An 18,441-nucleotide genomic window follows, 5' to 3' on the forward strand; every position below is an offset into this window, starting at 1 on the left:
ACAAAGAAAACGAACAACTTAAAGAGAAGAGGAAATTATGGCAGAAAGAACACATACATATAAATACATATATATCTAGCAAAACTAAGTTCAAACAAAAGCAATCAAATTGAAGAAATTCCCTACTAGAAACTATGTAATACGTACTTATATACAAACTATTTGAAATTTTTGCAAGCTGGCTTTCGCAAGAGTTCAGAGATTAGAGATTGGGAGACGGGTCTGCAAAGACCCCACAAAGAAATGCACAAATTGGTTTTAAACTCGAATACTTAATATATAACAAAAAAAAAACAAAAACAAAACGTTAAGTTTGAACGCTATGCAGTACAATTATAAAGCAAATGTCTTCAAGACAAACCAATAAAAAAAATACAAAACAAAATAAATTTAAATAAAACTAAATAAATAATTAAAGCTGGACTCTATATTCCTACATATGGTGTAAAGGTAATCGAAGTGAAATTTGTTACATTTATATATATATATGATTTATTTATTGATATTTAAGATTATGCTACTCGCTAAACTAGCGTATTTGTTTTATGCAACGACTAGATTTATAATCACTCTCACAATATGCTGATACTACAGTTTCCACACAACATCTAGAAATGCCTCCGTTAAGTTTGAAGACAACACTTAAAGCATAAGAGGGCTAACAAGGGCTGAACACCATGATAATACTCGTCTAAAGATACTGTTGACAAATTCTACTATTTATGATTCCTGTACTTTAATAATGTTCTCCTTCTCCTCCTGGTCACACCTCAACGTGATTCAGCAGCAGTGGCGTATCGGCAGTTGGATAGGAAGAAGGTCGCCGCTTTGGTTGCAGCGTATCGAGATGTTCGATGCTTTGGCAGGATAAAGTCGACTCCTCGTACCGCGAATGCGTGGAGCCACCAGAGGAACGCCGCAGTCCCGTGTACGAATCCACTTCCAGCAGAGCCTCATCGCTAAATGACCCAATTATTTTAGTAATGTTCACACAAGTATTATATTTAACTAACCTGTGATAGCGATGATGCTCCAGCATATTTCCAGCAGCAAAGCGCAGCTTCTTTGGCGATTCTAGGCTGGAAGAACGCGTCAGCGAGTTACGTGGTAAGTTCTTTTGTTTCAGCGAGGATCTTATGCCACAATCGTTAGTCTGCTCCTGCGCCTGCTTAATAGTGCCCTGTATAAATTTGTTCAACGCACGTGAGCCACGACGCTGCGAGCGCTCATAGGTGCGTCGCACTCGTGCCTCCTCGTCTTCACCCATTAGCCAATAGGTGCGCTGCTCTCCCTTGCCCTTCATCGAGATGACGCCACGCTCTTGGCAATGGTAGCCGCCCAGTCGCTCTAGCAGCTGACGGCACTGCCAGCTGCAGTGAATCTTGAGCGGCACACCACTCGATTCCATGCGTGAAGCCGTGTTGACGGTGTCGCCAAAGAGGCAATAACGCGGCATCTTGAGACCCACGACGCCGGCACAAACAGGTCCCGAATGTATGCCAATGCGTAGCAACAATCGATTGGTGGGTCGATGTCGTATCTTAAACTCGGAGACGGCGCTGAGCAAATGCAAGGACATGGTGGCTATTTCAGCAGCATGCAGATCGCCATTGCGCAACGGCAGACCAGAGACAACCATATAGGCATCGCCTATGGTTTCCACCTTCAAGTGAAACCCAATTAATATGCATGTTCGAGTAAGATTGCTACCAAACCTCACTCACCTTATAGACATCATAATGGCCGATGATGGAATCGAAGCAGGTGTAGAGATCATTGAGAAAGTCGACCACTTGCAGGGGCGAACTCTCGGCGGACATGGCCGTAAAGCCGACAATATCACTAAAATAGATGGTGACCTGTTCGTAGTGTTCGGGATCCACTTTGTGTCCCTTCTTCAGCTGATCGGCCACGCAGCGCGGCAGCATCTCATGCAGCAGCGCATCAGTCTTCTTCTTTTCCTCCTGCAACTGATCGGTGCGATCATCGACCAGCGCCTCCAAATTGTTGGCATACTTCTCCATCATGGCCATCATATTGTCAAAGATATTCGGACGCATCCCCTTCCTCAATGGCCGCAGCTTGGTGCGTATTGTCTTGAACTCGGGTCTATCCTCAGGCCGCTCTGCCCAGCATTCCCGCAAGCACTCGCTGACGCAATCGAAGGCCGTCTCCAGGGGCTGCAATGAGGGACGATAGGGATGCACTTGATCCTGTGGCTGCATGACCTTTTGCAGGCACTGCATGGGAGTCAGACCCGTTTCGCCGAAGGGACCGCGTCGCACATGCATCTCGTAGAGGATTATGGCAAAGGAATAGGCATCGCCCCGCTGTGTGCCCATCACCAGCGAGGATGGGCCCTGACGCAGCAGCTCTGGTGCACGATAGAGCAACTCTGTGAAGAATAAATAGTAGAATATAACATCGATTTATTTGGAAGTACTGGTTTAACGTACTCAGACATTTGGCAGACATGTGCTGCATGTCCGTGGAGTTGTCCTCGATGCCCTGTTTGAAGGCAAACAAGCCAAAGTCCGTCAGCTTGACCACCCAACGTGAGTCGACCAGGCAATTCGATGTGCACAGCGAGCCATGGAAGCGGATGGGCGATTCGTGCAAGTAAATGACGCCCTGCGGAAGGAGAAGAAAGCTCTCACAAACAGTAAACGGAAAAGGAAGCGGAATGGGGTTGCAAAGGAAGAGGGGGGAGGGGATGCCATTAGTATAATGTTACACAGCAGCACTCACGCGTATAATGTCCGCCACCATGGAGGCAATGAACATGTTGTCCAGCTTGACGTCCTCGTTCTCCAATATGTCCTGCAAAAGCACAAAAGCAATAAGGGATGGATTTTTGCGACCCAATCAAAAGCCACTACTGACCTTAAGGCTGCCACGCGTGCAATATTCGCTGATGATGCAGATGTTTGGTGGCTCAGTGCAGGCGCCAATAAATGCACATACGTTGTCATGCCTCGCGTCCCTCAGCTGGTGGGTAGAATCGAAGGGGGGATTTATGTTAAGTCTTTTAGAAGTTTACTGCCTTTGATTTGCTTACCAGCTTCAGTTCCTTTTTCATTTCGCGTGTAATGTCGACGCTCTTCTTGCGTACCTTTTTAATGGCATAAAGTTGTCCTTTATAGAGTCCAATGGGGGTAAAGATAGTTGTATAGCGAAAGTCCGCATCCGGATTGGAGCTGAGACTGACCTGGCTGGTGCGTATTAGTGGATGGGTGGACTGCGAAGGAAGACGACGCGGCAATTGATTTAACGAATGCTGTCAAACATGACAAAGAATGCAGGAAACTTGCTTAGACGAGGACTTGTCTCAGCTGTTAGATGCAGTATATAAACTTTAAAGAGACAGCTATCTAAAGGACTAGGATCAATGATTGGGTTCGGTTTGTTTTTCAAGGAAGAAGTTTTCATATTTATAAATTTAGAGCTTACTCGTGTTTGCTTGAGACTCTGTTGCTCGCGTTCATTTTCATGGACTTGCACCTCCCGAAAATCAATCTTCCAGAGCAGACTGTCCAACTCCTGCTCATAGCGCCAGTTGCGATAAAGCACCAGCGAAACAAGTCCAAGTAGAAGCAAAGCACCACCAGCAATACCCGCCGAGATTTCGCCAGTATAATCTACAAACAAAGTATTTAGTTAATGGTTGACATTAAAAACTAAATTCTAGTTGACTTACTAACGCAGTTCTCGCCACCGAAACCACAGCGAGGCGCGGCTGCAGGACGCACACCGCCCACCCAGTCAATGTGGTGATACAATTTCAGATCCTGGCGAGAAACAGAGAAAGGATTATGCATAAGTAAGGTGAACAGATCAACGGGAAAGTCCCAATGCGCTTACCTGCTGCTAGAGGTTTTGTTTTGTTTTTTTTAGGCAAGCATTAGGATGCAAGAGTTTGTTTTTAAGCGATAGAAAGCAATATATTGGGGGATTACTTACGGACAGTGCATCGTTGCTGCTGCTGCTGCTATTGGAGCTGTTGCTGATACTGCTGCTGCCCCTGTGACTAAAGGTGCCCGCTGGCATTAGACCCACGACAGTCTGATTGCGATTATTGCGCACTGTGCCACGCACTAATACTGTATAGTTCCCAGCAGCGTCGCCATTCTCATCGATGTACACATGGTAACTGCTCCAGAGACAACACAACAGTTAGTTGAAAGTCGAAGGAATGGGTTAGAGGAGAGTGTTACTCACCCCATGGCGCTCAGATAGCGCGAACCCTTGATGGCCGCCACAATGGCGCTGCCATTTTTGGGTTTACCGCCAGCCTGCAGCACAGAGACCAGAGCATTCGCATACAGATGAACGGCATCGTAGAGATAGGCTGCCTCAGCGCTTATCTACAAAGGAAAACGGGGCATGAGATGTTTTCAAATGTGATTGGGAAACGAGCCGGAAGAAAACCCCGAACACAAACCTGCTTTGCACCACCGTAAACGCCCAAGGGATTGGGGAAATTGAATGGTTCTCGTTCCATATATTTGTTTACCTAAAGCACACAATACACATCAATCAAGTGGGACCAGATTCTTGGCCAACATCTTGGCGCAACTCACCTCGTTGGCGAATGTGGCAAAGGAGACGGGCGCAGTGGGCACAATGCCGAGATAGGATCGAAATGCTTGCGCCGCCAGCGGTTCCACTTTCTCCATCAGCATGCCGCTCAGATATTTCTCCGGCTTCGCTGGATCATACTGCTCGATATCGATGCCCACCACAAAGTATTCTCCGCGTGCCAAGAGTCCACGTTGCTGCAGACTAACCATGAGTCCCACATGTTCATAGTAATGACCCAGCACTAGGTAAACTGTGAGAATGAATAATGATTTTTTATGTAATTAAGCACAGTGCTTCATGAACCATAAATTACAACTGAGTTTACAAAAAACAAGTAAGAAAGTTACAGTCGAGTGTGCTCGACTGTGAGATACCCGCTACCCATTTTTAATAAAGACAAAATATTGCGGTATCATTTTCAAAATATACCGAAAATACTAAAAAAATACTAAAAAATATACCAAATAGTTTGTTTGGTATATCGATATAGAACACCATTCAAAGGTATACCATAAACGGTACAATGTGCCAGATTGTCGGCCAAAGCAACTCAGACCCCTAGTAACAAGGCGTTTTTGCCCATACAAAAGTATTTCTTTAATAACTTCCACAATTTTTATCTGATCGCAACCAAATTTTCAGGAATCATAACTACTACAGTAGTTATAGTATACACCAAAATTCGTAGCTCTAGCTTTAAAATTGCACTTGTTATTCGATTTTTTTGATTTTCGGGGGCGGAAGTGGGCGTGGCAAAAATTTGAAACAAACTTGATCTGCGTGCAAACATAACAAATGCTGTCGAAAAAAAATTATAGCTCTATCTCTTATAGTCTCTGAGATCTAGGTGTTCATACGGACGGACGGACGGACGGACGGACAGACGGACAGACAGACAGACGGACATGGCTATATCGTCTCGGCTGTTGACGCTGATCAAGAATATATATACTTTATAGGGTCGGAGATGCCTCCTTCTACCTGTTACATACATTTCCTGCCGGCACAAAGTTATAATACCCTTCTACCCTATGGGTAGCGGGTATAAAAAGCTCATTGAAATTGGGTAATCAACATAGAAAAACGTAATTAGTATTTAGCTTTGCTAAAATTCAAATTAAACTGAAATTTATTCGTACTATTTCTGCTGTATATCGATTATAAACTGCACCATAAAGGCGCTGTTGTTTCAGTTTATTTCGCTGCATAATTTACTAAAACTGTCTGAATGAAATTCCATTATTATGTTCGTTGATTGGATGCAAATATTGCATGTTTGATTGCAACCATAATGTTGACAGAAATGAAATCATTTTAATGTGAGTGGGTAAAATGATAAAGGCTTTTTCATAGCTTATTTCGATTATTAAGTTTCTGTGATTGATTGGAAATAAATAGGGAATATATTCGACTCATTGTAGATTATGTGAATCCAATTATTTGCAGCATTCGTACTAAATTTATGTTTCTATTTTTGAGTTGTAAATTGTATTATGCATTGAATTAAAAAAAATTACGAATAAATTTGACTCATTGTTGATTATTTGAGTAGAGCTAATAGCATCTTATTGGCTTATAATGTTTTTTCTACATAACCTTAGTTGCCCACAATCGATTTAGAGTAAACTTCTTAAGTAAAGCCTTCAATTAAGTAAATAAGCGGACCCTTTTTCTATAGCGTCTAAAGCTAATTCCCTTTAAGCAAGGAACACGAACAAAAAATGCTTGACGATGAGTGTCAGCCAAGAGTTTTTATTATGTACACAGAATGCAGCTTTGAAACCCCACTTACTGCGTGTGTTGGCGTGTGTTTGCTCCACGAGTGCATCGAACGGATTGGCCATGAAGCCATGATAGTAAATGGTGTTCCAGGTGCGAATATCTCTTACAAGAACGCCGGCTGCACTCAAAGTGCTGAGTATAGTCTCTGCCACCGGCTGATACTGACTGCTGGCATCATCCAAATAGAGGAAGCTGACCTGCGTCCAGTTGAATGCCAACAGCAAAGCCACAACGGACTTGGAGATCTGTGTGTCCGGTGGACGAGTGCGGGCAAAAGTGGGAAAGTCCAGCTTATTGGAGGGATCCCGATGCGTGCAATACTGCGAAAATAAACCAAAAAACCATTAGCAAATGTTTGCAAGTGTAAATTTCACCACCTACATAGGATATCATGGGCAGATTAAAGGCAGCCGCCATGCGTCCCTCGTGCACACACGTCTCCTGCGGCCCAATGTAGGCGGCCACCTGTTGTGTCCACAGTGCCGCTGTCTGTCGTATGCTGGCCACTTCATCGCCATAGGTCTCGGCCACAACAAAGCGCAACGAGTGTCCCATGGAGCGCAATTTGCCGGCATTAACCTGGTCAACGGCCAGCGAAATGGCCCCTGAGATGGTGATGCCAGGACGCTGATAGTCCAGATTGCCGGGACGTCGTTGCGAGCCTGTCAGATAGCCCAGCGTAAAGACTTCGGCATGGCAAGTGGCCAGCAACAGCTGTTGAAGGCACAGCACAAAGAACGGCAGCAGCAATCCGTTGGGGGAGAAGCGTTGTTGTTGTGCATGTAGAACGGCTGAAGCTGTACTCAGGGATGTACTCATTACGCGCCACAAGCGTTGCGTGTTGCATGGAGTGATGGATGACTGTAGGTTGCAGCAAGTGTAGAGTGTAGACAGCGTGTAATGGAGTGGAGTGGAGTGGAGTGCAGCTGAGATGGAAGTGGTTGATGAGGTGGTGTCCTTGTCGCTACGTTTAATTTAATTGGAAATGGATAGCGGCGGCTTTTGTAGCGACTGTGTCCTTGTTGTGTGCTAGTCCTTTGGCGTGTTGCAACATTTTTGTTGAACTTTCAGCTGTGACAACAGCTCCGGCTCCTTCAGCTTCTTGTTAATTACATTCACTCGATTGCAATGGCTCCTTGTTGCTCTCTCTCTCTCCACACTCTCTCTCTCTCTCTCGCCTCTTCTTTACTATTCACGTCTTCTTGGTCGGCGTCTTCGTCCTGCGTGGAACATAGCTTTAATCAAGGCTAGCTCTGCTTGCATTTTGCATCTTAGTTTACTTGCCACGACTTTCCCCCACTTGCAAAGGCACACACTCATCCATCCACCCCAAAAACACACACACAGTGAGAAATACGATACTAAATATACCCTGCACTTATTAAAGACTTGTAAAAGAGTGTCCGTCGGTTCTTCGATAAGATTTGTAACGCACACTTACAAATATATAGTTCAACGCTTTAATCTCAGAGACTTGAAGAGCTAAAAGGTGTAAATAATATATGAAAGTTTTCGCGCTTCATTTGGTCATTGAGCTAAATCGTCATAATAACAATAAAAAGAGTAAATAATAAAAGGAGTCTAGATAAAATACCCGATAAAAAAAACGCCATAAAAATACCCGAATAATCGGACAAACGTAATAACTTGGGAGTTAATCTTATACTTAGTTCATCGACCTGATCAAAAATGCGCAAATTTATATTACTTTCTTAACCTTTAGATTTCTTCATCGCATTTAATACGCTATGCATTTCTAATTAAAAAAGGGGAACTCTCAACATTAAGCTCCCTGAGAAGGTAAACATTGGGTATCCTTTGGTAGACTAGTTTAATTTCGCGCACCAGTTTTTATGCACCCCTTATCAGTTGCACTTTTATGGCTTGAAGTTGAGGTGGTTTCCTTGCATTTAATGCAGATGTCGATGGTACAAGATAATGCCATTCTATTGTATTCTCACATAGATGATGACGTTCGCCACTAATTGATTACTGTATGCTGAGAGAGCTGAGTATTTGTGCTGTCACTCACTCTGTCTCCTCCTCCCTCAATCTGATATCCTTTTGCTCATCAAACAGCCAGAGCCAGAGCAAGTAATGAAATTTTTATGAGAAATTGCGGCACATCAAAAATGATTTCCACTCGCTACTTTTACTTCACGCCATAAAGAGCAGAGCTACATGGAAGTTACTGATAGCTTCTCCAACCCCCCGAGCCTCACACTTCTCATAAAGTGTCTTTGTTTGGCTCTGTGACTTTGTTGATTGCTTATTTCACACCAGACTCTTTTGCTGACTTTCTTTCGTTAAGGATTGCTCCGGCTGCTGCTGTTGCTGCTGCTTGGGTCTAACTCACACCCAGTCGTATGCGTGATATTGACAGAACCTTCGAGCTTGCTGGCTGCAATGCCATCATCACAGTAATTTATTATATTGAATCGCTTGCGACTTCAACCACTTCAAAGTTTTGCACGCCCGACCATATTGACTTTTCCCTTTGATCGCCCTAACTCTGATTTGCTGCATCCCGAAGTCCTGCGCTGCCCCCCGTAAGCTTTACTCCCCCTCACATCTCTGTTGGGAATATGATACAATTCTTTTTTGGTATTCAATTGAATGCGTGCTGGCACGCTGAATGCTCCACATCGACAGCTAGCTACATGTTTATGCTAATACAAAGAGACACGCCTCTTAGCACCCCTCAACGTTGCGCTCCTCTTTGAACACCCGGAAGCCAGAGCATAAAAGGGTATAATAACAATGTAACAATCGAATATGCATGCATGTAACTTGCCAAAGGAACATTTTCCATGCTAAAAATATTATTTATTTTTATTGGGGTCACGATGGAATCATGTATGTCTGTGCTTGATTAAGGGTATCCATCTTTTTAATACTAAATTGCTGGAAATTGGAGTTTGTTTTTACTAAAATGTTTCAAATGAAAACTTATCTTGTATCGTAACTTTAACTGCCTTGTAAGTTTGTGTTATTTTGATATAGTTACTTTCTAATTGAATATAGTTTTTTCATTGTGTCATTGACAAATTCTTAAAGCTCTAACTTTGAGTTCAAAGATTCCAAATCAAAAAAAACTCAAATGGATATTAAATAAATGATTTCGTTGTCTAACAGCGTGATTTTCCTCAAATTCAGTAAACTATGTTGAAAGCCTTTTAACTCTTATAATTTGGCTGTGTGTTGATAGTTTAGGCAGAAAATTAGTCTCGGTCAAAGAAAAAGATCGAGGCTGTCTTTGAAATTAAATAAAATGCAAGTATCTTACAGTCGAGCACCTTTTTTGGAATATGCCTTGCTCTGCTTTCAGTCTGTTGAGCCTGGTTATAAATGGGCCGCCGTCGGCCTTCGTTTAATAACGCGCGTTTATCCATAAATCTAGCATGAGCTCCAAATCGCTTGACGTGCCCATTGAGCTGGCAGGAAGTGTATAAGTGTGTCTGTTAGTGTGTGTGTGTGTGTGTGGGAATATTGGGGCGTGGCAGGGTGTTGTTTGTTGGCTTAATTGTTTGCCGCGTGCACTTGACAGACTATTTCGCAAGCGATTTATTTTGCACTTCTTAGAGAATTCTACTATGGCAACACACGCTCCAGTTGCCGAGATTTTGTGTTTGCATTTTGTGTGCCTTAAATTTTGTAAATTTCGCACAGCTGCAACGAGTCCCACACGTCATCATTATGATGTGCGTTCGAGTCCGATGTACGAGTCCGGGGCTAATGACCATCAGCATTGGGGGCAACTGTGGGTGGTGCCACACCTACTGACGGTTGAGCCAAGCAAACAATGCAAGGCCCTCTCGCCTCGCCTCCCAATCTGGCTGCCAGCTGACAGTACAATTGTACACACAACTCCATTCCACTTCCACTCCCCGCGAAGCAATTGCAGCTACTGCACACGACGTAACACATAAAGTGCTTTGCATCTGAGCTCGAGTCATTGATCTGTCAGGCAATTAAATGCAATTTGTTGCAGCAGGTGGCAGTTGCCGGTTGCCAGTGGCAACGGGGCAGCGGGGAGTGTGTTTAAATGCTTCCACTTGCCATACAAGATTGCGCTGCTTTGATTAATTTGACAAACTAAAACAAGCCAGAAAGTTAACGTGAAGTTTGCTCTGCTGTGAGATATGTGTTAAATACTTTAAAGTCTGATAATTATTAACAATATTTATATTTTTTCATATTAGATCAAGTTCAGCATGGCTGTTTACACTCTGCTTACACAGTAAATTTTAAGTGTAACCGGTCTCAGAATGTAAACAGTCTTTGGCATCCAAATTATGAAAAAGCCAGCACTCAAATCATAAAACCTTTAATGAGTAAGCTGCATTAGAAGCAGTAATATAATTTACATAACTTGCCGCACGTGTTTATCATCATATTGTGTTGTGGTGAGCTCTGTTTGGGTTTCAACTCGATAAACATCGCGTGACTGAATAAATATGAATATGAGAAAATATGTTGTCTTTTTTCTTATGGGATTTTATATGGGATAAATGTTATGTTGAAGTAACACATATAAAGGAGGTAAAGAAAAGCGACCCATATTCAAAGAAAACAAACAAAAAAGTGTGACCAAAGTCAAAGAACTTCTTATCACATTGTTGTCAAATACTCAAAATCTATTCAACAAGTTGTTACTATTATATTTACCAAAGTTGTAATCTCTAGTCGTATAAATAGCATGAGTACTTTTGTAAATATTTATTTTTCCTATTTATAGAGTCATGATCTGCGTAAGATCAACAAACGTTTAGCAGACAGAATTGGTAACCTAGTTCATGTTGTCTGTGATATTTAGGTGTTAATACTGACGGTTGATTGAGAACTTGTTGCATTTCTCTATGCTCACAAAGTTTACATACCTTGCTAAAGTACACACACAACGGGTATAAACAGGCGCCATAAATAACACTTGATGTCGTGAGAGAATTATCCAAGTGCTGGCCGATAGAGGCCAAGCTGTGCACTACTCCAACTGGTCAATGGTGTCTCATTGTTGGCTTCATTTGATAAATAACCCTTATCGCTGACTTGGTCCATAAACGACTCGGTAGCGTCTAATCTAATCAGTCACTGGTGTGTCGATGGCGTCGCAATCAATCCGAGGAATGCCTTCGATGTCAAACGACAATTTGCCATCAGTTGAACACAATATGCGATACACAAAGGTAATGCTAAGTTGCCTGCTCCTAGCAGCTGCTCTGGCGGTAATTGCGACACCGGCGACAGGTGAGTTCAATGATCACAAATGACGTCATCCAGTGACTTAGACACACAGAGTTCACATCTTGCAGCCGAGGACAGCCCGGAGCCTGGCTATCTGCTGTACACGCGACGCAATCCGCAGACACCACAGCGCATTGAGCCAGAGGTGGAGACGTTGGTGCGTTCCCCCTTCTACGCCCTGGAGCCCATTGTGTGAGTCATCCATCAGCGGCGATAATTTAAGACTTTCCTCGCCATCACAAACCCCTTTTTCATTTGCAGCCTGTTGCTGCCCAGCTGGCGCAGCAATAACTCAGCCGAGCAGCAATCGAAGCTTGCAACAGCGTTGCTCGAGCGTGAGGCTTGCAACGTATTTGCCCTGGATTCAACGGAGTCGCAGACCGAATCCCAGCTCGTGAACAGTGCGAGTAAAGTTATCGTGCAGCTGCATCAACAGTTTGATGTGCCGCTGGCGAAACAACAACTCGTGGGATTTGCCGAGGGCGCTCATCTGTCTGGCGCTGTGGCTGAGCAAGTGCAACAACTGCTTGGCGAGCAATTCTCACACATCATTGCACTCGATCCCACCGGAGACAGCGTTGAGCTGGCGCATCAACTCTCGGCTCAGGACGCTGCCTACGTTGAGGTGCTGCACACAAATGGCAATGGATTGGGCACAATGACCCAACTCGGGGATGTGGATTACTATCCGAATGGTGGCGAAGAGCAACCAGGCTGCAGCAGCGATGCCTGCGCCCATGAACGTGCTCTCGACTTGGCTGTGGAAATGTGGTCGCCAGCGAATGATTTCGTTTGCGCCCTTTGCGGTTCGGTGGACTCAATGAGTGCCCAGAACTGTCGCTGGTCATCGCAGCGCATGGGAGTCGTGGCAACCGGTGGCAACACTCAAAGAGCAGCAGGCATTTATTTCCTGGAGACAAAGAGCCAAGCACCCTTCGGCCGGGGTGCATACTATATTGGATTCTTGTAACGTTGTCAGGCAATAAGGGCGAAACAATTAATAAAGCAAAACAAACGGGAAACGACAAGGCAAGATACCCTGTAAACAATACTTAAGATAGTTGCGTATTAAATGTATGAGGACACATGCGAAATTTGAAGACTCTAGCTGTTACACTAGCCGAGCTATACAGTTTAATAAAGATGGACGGCAGGAACGACGGACCAAAGGTCAGCAGGATGAATGGAAGATTGAATTGGAGCATAATATGTATATTTTCAGAGGGTTTCATACAAACTTATGACCTACTTTGCTCATTTAAAATGGGCAAAAGTAAGAGCTTGAGCTAGAATGAGCGACTACAAAATACCCTGAGATAAAATCACTAAAAATGTGCGTACAAAAAATAATAATGGAAATTGGACTTAAACTTCAAGCAATTCCTTTCCTAAATGTAACCGACAGGACTGGAAGTATGGAAACTATCAAAAGTAGAACAGGTTTATGGTCATCAACTTCAGCCTGTTGCATGCCGAATGACAAACTTGTTCAACTCTCATTTGGCCTTTTAAAATGTGTTTAGGGTATAAAAAGGGCATACTCATTAGTCATTGGACAAAACGGAAAGGAAAGGGAATTGGCCCAGCAGTGTTGATGGACGTTAGGCAGGCATTCGACTCATTCATTAGTTCAAAATCAATTTTAAGGCCTCAGCTGTGCAAGTTTTAACGCACGTGCACACATATTGCGTATACGCCATGCGGGCATACCGCAATCCTCCCTCTTGGTTTGGCTTCATTTTTTTTATGTGAAGCGTAGCAGTTGACAACTTTGCCTATTGCTAGATAAGGACTTGGTCTTCTACTTCTTGGCAGAGTGACTTGTCCAAAAAGTTTCCTGAAGCACGTCACAACCAACAAAAAAACGAGACACAAAACGTAGTAAGAATATTACACTCGAGTGCTTAAAGATGCCAGCATAAATCAGGCTCTGCAACGTACGAGTTTAAAGCTCAAGACGGAACGTTGTTAGGGATTTATGTGTGTGTCCTCTTGCGAGCTAGAGTTGTTGTGCTTTTTTTTTTGTTTTTGTTGCTGCCTCTGCTGCACTTGATTGTGTCTGATATTATAAAGAAATTCCTTTGTGCAGCTATGTCTTGACTTATTCCTGAAGCGGGTCGACAACGGCATCTTTGGCATCTCAGCAAAGTTGGCGTAGCTGACATCCTTCGACTCGAAGCTCCCAACTGCAGCACTTTCCCTTCCGCCACTTCGTCTATGTCAGTTGAAAGTCGCGCTAAAGCGAAACTGTCACAAATTGCATTTAAATGTAGCAAATTGCGCTCAGCAGTTGGGTTTATCTTTTGGCCATTCGCCATGTATCATCAGCGAGTTTGCTTGCGTGCTTAAAACAGCGTTCTCACTCTCCAATATTATACGTATACGTATTATCTAAATTGTGGGAAACGAAACGCATTTATGGGCAACAAGTTTTTGCCAGTCTGTGGACGTCTTGAATAACAACTGATTGATTGCTGATGATCACATTCGATGGGCCCGATAAGAGAAAAAGCTTTCGTCAGGTGCTCTCAAGCATGCGCCACAAAGTAGGCGACAAAACTTTTGCCACAATAAAAGTTTACTTTCGCTAATTGTAGCATTCATTAGCAGTTAGGTTCACACCGGTTCAATCTCATTCACTTCCGTTTAGCTTATCAGCCTTAAAGCGCAAGTTTTTCGCCCATTTCCATTTCTACTTCCATTTTCCAGGTTAAGCGCGCATTAAATGCGTCAGCTTCACTCTCTGCACGAAACATGTCTCAGTTGTTAGACGGCTTAAGATCTTAATTTGACTACTCGAGGCCGACGACACTCATCGTACACTTCAATCTCAGTTTCACTTTCCTTGCAACTTTGCCGCGTGCCCATAAAATAAAAGTACCTCCCCCACGATTTGAGAGCCTTCTCTGTCGGCCATTAGATGTCGCAGCGTGTCCCGCTCTTTAGCCATTGTTTTTCCCGTGGCTTTTTTTTGGGGACTGTGTTTTTGTTGGCCATTAGACGACAGCCTCCCCATAAATATTGCCATTACACACACTCGCACTTTGGCCTAACTAGAAATGAAATCGCAACAATTTCATTTCATTTAATTTTTTCTGTTCGTTTCGTTTCACTTGACTTTTCCTTTATCTTTGCTCTGTTTCTATTCTCTGCATTTTCTTATTTGGTTTCTGTATGTTAATGAGCGGGGCGATTGCGTTGATTTCGAATTAAAGTTGATAACAGAAAATTGTTCTAGCATTAAAGCATTATTTCGTGACGTCAATGAAATGTTTTTGGCCAAAACGTTAGACAGGTTTTGAAGCCTCACCCAGCCGTTAAAAAGTCAGTTCCGTCCTTTCCACTGCTCCCATTAGACGGGTAAATGGGGTGGGTGTAATTTCTATGTATAGTAAATAGGGAAAGTTTGGGGTATATGCGACTTAAGCACCTCTTCGAATTATGAATCATTTTAGTGACACATTTAAGAAAAAACTATAAAAAAAATTCGATAGATTGCAGTAAACAGTTTAACTGCAGTACAAACTGTAGATAGTAAAACTTAGAATTCCAAAAAATGTTATGGATTTTCTGTTTTTTATAACTTTTCCAAAAATCCCTTAAAGACAGACGATTATAATAAAAACTGAAGTGAAGTGAAGTGGTAAAATCGAACATAATTTTGTATTCAAAATATTGGTGCAGAATGAAAAACACTACGTAATTCATGATAATATCTTTCATTTTTATTATTCAACTCAATATGCTAGTATATGTATTGTATTTTCATGCAAGAATGCATTCATTCCCCATTTAAAAAATTCATTGAAAACACTTAGGGAAATCTATGAAAACAAAAAATAATCAATTTACGAATAATAATTACAATTTTCAGGCGAGGGTATTTAATGTTCAGCCTAATGAATAAAATGGTTGTAACATTAATTTTCGTTGTATTTTTTGCCGTCAATTGCGAATTTGTTTTTATGGCTATGTTAATTTTTTTGTGAACCTTTTTATGGGATGCCATTTGAGCAACGACAAACGACAGCCGAACAACCCGTCGCTTCTCATTTTTCCACCTGCCCGGCACTCACCACATCCCTCCCTCCCACCGGAGCACTTGTGACTCCGCATGCAACCAAGCCCCCCAAATGAAATTGTGCCATTGGGTGAGGCATCGTTTTTGTTGTCGTCATTGTTGTCGTTGCCACTGTGCTTTGTTGTTGTTGCTGCTGTTGTTGTTGGGTGAGTGTGTAGAACGTAATGTTGTGATAAGCGGTAAGCAGTAAGCGGGAAGCAACGCAGCAACAACGCCAGCCAGCGCAATGTAACATATGTCGTGTTGAGGTGAACATTTTGAAATGTTGTTCACACACACACACATGCCTAAGCGGACCACAGACAGAGTGCGACAGAGACAGAGATAGTGTGCCCCGCAGTTATTGTCCGGGTGTCTGTTTTGCATTTTGCAAAGTGATAAGCTGAAGTCTGCAGCGGTTGCTCGCATGGACGGTTGGTTGGCTGGTTGGTTGGTTGGTTAACCAAACAGTGAGTTGAATTGACTGATTGAAAAGCCATCTACATACGAATTTAATTAAATTCGCATATTGCCACGTCAAGGTGGCAGGTGGCAGGTGGTAAGTGGCAAGCGGCAAGTGAATGTGGTTGGGATCTGCGGGTCGAGTGATTTGCGGGTAATTTGCGGGCAATTTTTATGCTGCACACACATTGTCTGCATGCCACTTAATCTGCATAATCTCTTGGCCCACTTTCGCTAATCACCGCGATGTGTTCTAATATACTACTACATTTTGTTTGCGCGCTTATTTAAATTTTTAAAGTAATGCCTGATAAGGATAATTCCCTGACGTCTGCTTGCTTATCATAGCTGGTTCAAAGTGCCAGCTCTTAATACCAAAACAAATTTTCGCAAAGCGTGCAAAAGAGAAAAAAAAATAATTTAATTCCCCAACTCATTCATTTTTATATCCACTTGATCTGCTTATGCTTTATGGTTGTCTGCTTTATGCTTTGCGCTTTGACCAACGTCAAATTGAAAAGCTCTTAAAGCAACAAAAACAACAGCAGCAGCTGTCCATATGCCGTTGAGTGTGGTCAGTGACAACAGCGGCAGCGACGCGACTGCGAAAAGCAAATGCAAAACGTGCGCTCTGTCTCACTCTTTCATTCATTGCTTTATTCATGCGACCACCAACACCAAAGTACAACAAGCAAAAGGAGAGCAAAAAGCACAGCACGAACAAGTCCAGCAGCGACTCCCCTCCCACTCCAGCAGCACCCACTGCTATAGCGATCAAAATTTGCAGCGCAGAATTATTCTGCATCAAAGTTGTCGGCTTTTACATAGCCCACAGATCTGTTGGGGTGCGCACAGCGCATGATGCTGTCCCCTCTGCCGCTGCTCTGCCCGCGCCAGCGACGCCAGCGCTGACGGAATGCTACGCTCAGGCACGCAGCGCCACGCGCCTCTGACATTGATACTGAGTCATTTTTGGGGTTTTGGGGCTCTCTCGTAAATATTATTTAATTGTGGAAAAAATTGCAATGCGCTGCGAGCTTTTTTTTTCTTTTGCTTTTGCATTGTTTTGTGTCGGCGTCGACAACTGTTGTGTTTTGTTTTTGTATTTTATTTTTCGTATGTGCATTTTGTACTCACTTTCGGTTTTTGTTTGTGTTTTGAGAGGGACTCAGAAGCTTGTACTGACCGTAGCTGTTGCTCTGCTGCTATTGTTGTTGTTTTTGTTGTTATTGTATGACGCTTATCAATTATTTTGTCGTTGCATGCGAAATTTATTTAAATGGCGATTGAGTGGGACTTGCAGTGCGTAATTGCATAAGAATTGTCAATACGTATTTTTTTTGCTGTTGTCAAATTGCACTTTGTGGGTGGGCGAAACGTTGTGCGTGGGCGTTGGCGGGAGGCGGGGTAGTGACATCGATAAATGGGTTGTAACGGTAAAAAGCTAACGGCGCGTATTTCATTGCTTTATTTGCGCACGACTGCTAATTGGATTTGCAATATGGATATTGGCATAAATTTATAACTTTAGACAATTTGCTAATTGCGCTATAAATACGCACGCACATACGTCATGTAAAGTTGGCACACGCGCCCACTAACACACATACACTCATGGATTATGCGTTGGTATGCGTACGTGAGTCAGGATCCCAACGGAACTCCTCGATAGGCCTCGATAGGCGATTGACGATAGCTAACTTAATTGTAAAGTTTTCCCATTAATTTTATGCGCCTGTAAACACTCATACACACACAAGCATATTTACGCACAGTGTGTACACACTGAATTCATGTGTTTGTTGTAGTTGTTAGAGTGCTTTAAGAAATTTGTCACGTTCTATGTTGTGGCGATATTTTAACAAAAATTGCACGCACTCAAAAACAGACGCACAACATTTTCAACAGTACAGTCGAAAACTAGATATTCTTTTTCAGTTGCGCTCTTTTATTTGCAATTTTTATGCATTAAAGAAACATTCGAGTGTGCGAGAGCGTGCGAATGAATGTGCGATAATTTATTAGCCCCACATTTTTTGACATACATATGTAGATCTCCCATCACCACACTCCCCCTCCCAATCAGACACTAATGAACATCTATTGCCCATCATCATGATCGTTTTATAGACAGAAATCTTTACATTCAGTTCGATCGCGCCCCAAAACTGAAGAGAAACAACAACAACACACACATTGAAACACATTGCTTTGCCCGCCTGACACCTGTTGCTAATATAACGGGCCGCCAACATTTTGCGAGTCGCAGTCGCAGATGTTTGTTGAGCATGCAAAAGGTGAACAAAAAAAGC

The 18,441-nt window shown here is 43.0% G+C and overlaps 2 protein-coding genes across 3 annotated transcripts; one reads left to right on the top strand and one right to left on the bottom strand.

Moving 5' to 3' along the window:
- Positions 1–466: 466 nt before the first annotated feature.
- On the bottom strand, positions 467–17,585 carry LOC117572158 (speract receptor). 2 transcript variants are annotated; one of them, XM_052006149.1, is made up of 16 exons: positions 17,267–17,585; positions 6,745–7,583; positions 6,374–6,683; positions 4,581–4,831; positions 4,442–4,513; positions 4,219–4,364; positions 3,961–4,150; positions 3,698–3,788; positions 3,451–3,638; positions 3,059–3,277; positions 2,884–2,988; positions 2,749–2,820; positions 2,457–2,631; positions 1,725–2,395; positions 1,014–1,663; positions 467–959 (listed from the first exon to the last, which is right to left on the bottom strand). In XM_052006149.1, the coding sequence occupies exons 2-16, from the start codon at positions 7,180–7,182 to the stop codon at positions 764–766; spliced, it is 3,774 nt and encodes a 1,257-aa protein (XP_051862109.1). In that variant the 5' UTR covers positions 7,183–7,583; positions 17,267–17,585; the 3' UTR covers positions 467–763. The 2 variants fall into 2 exon arrangements, with proteins under 2 accessions (XP_051862109.1, XP_051862110.1); XM_052006150.1 differs by having other exon boundaries at positions 469–959; positions 3,059–3,238; positions 17,267–17,581.
- Positions 11,513–12,663, top strand: LOC117572159 (phospholipase A1 2). The gene is made up of 3 exons (XM_034254808.2): positions 11,513–11,610; positions 11,676–11,799; positions 11,869–12,663. The coding sequence occupies exons 1-3, from the start codon at positions 11,535–11,537 to the stop codon at positions 12,575–12,577; spliced, it is 909 nt and encodes a 302-aa protein (XP_034110699.2). The 5' UTR covers positions 11,513–11,534; the 3' UTR covers positions 12,578–12,663.
- Positions 17,586–18,441: the final 856 nt, after the last annotated feature.

Source organism: Drosophila albomicans, chromosome 3, assembly GCF_009650485.2.
Source record: "Drosophila albomicans strain 15112-1751.03 chromosome 3, ASM965048v2, whole genome shotgun sequence".
Taxonomy (NCBI): domain Eukaryota; kingdom Metazoa; phylum Arthropoda; class Insecta; order Diptera; family Drosophilidae; genus Drosophila; species Drosophila albomicans.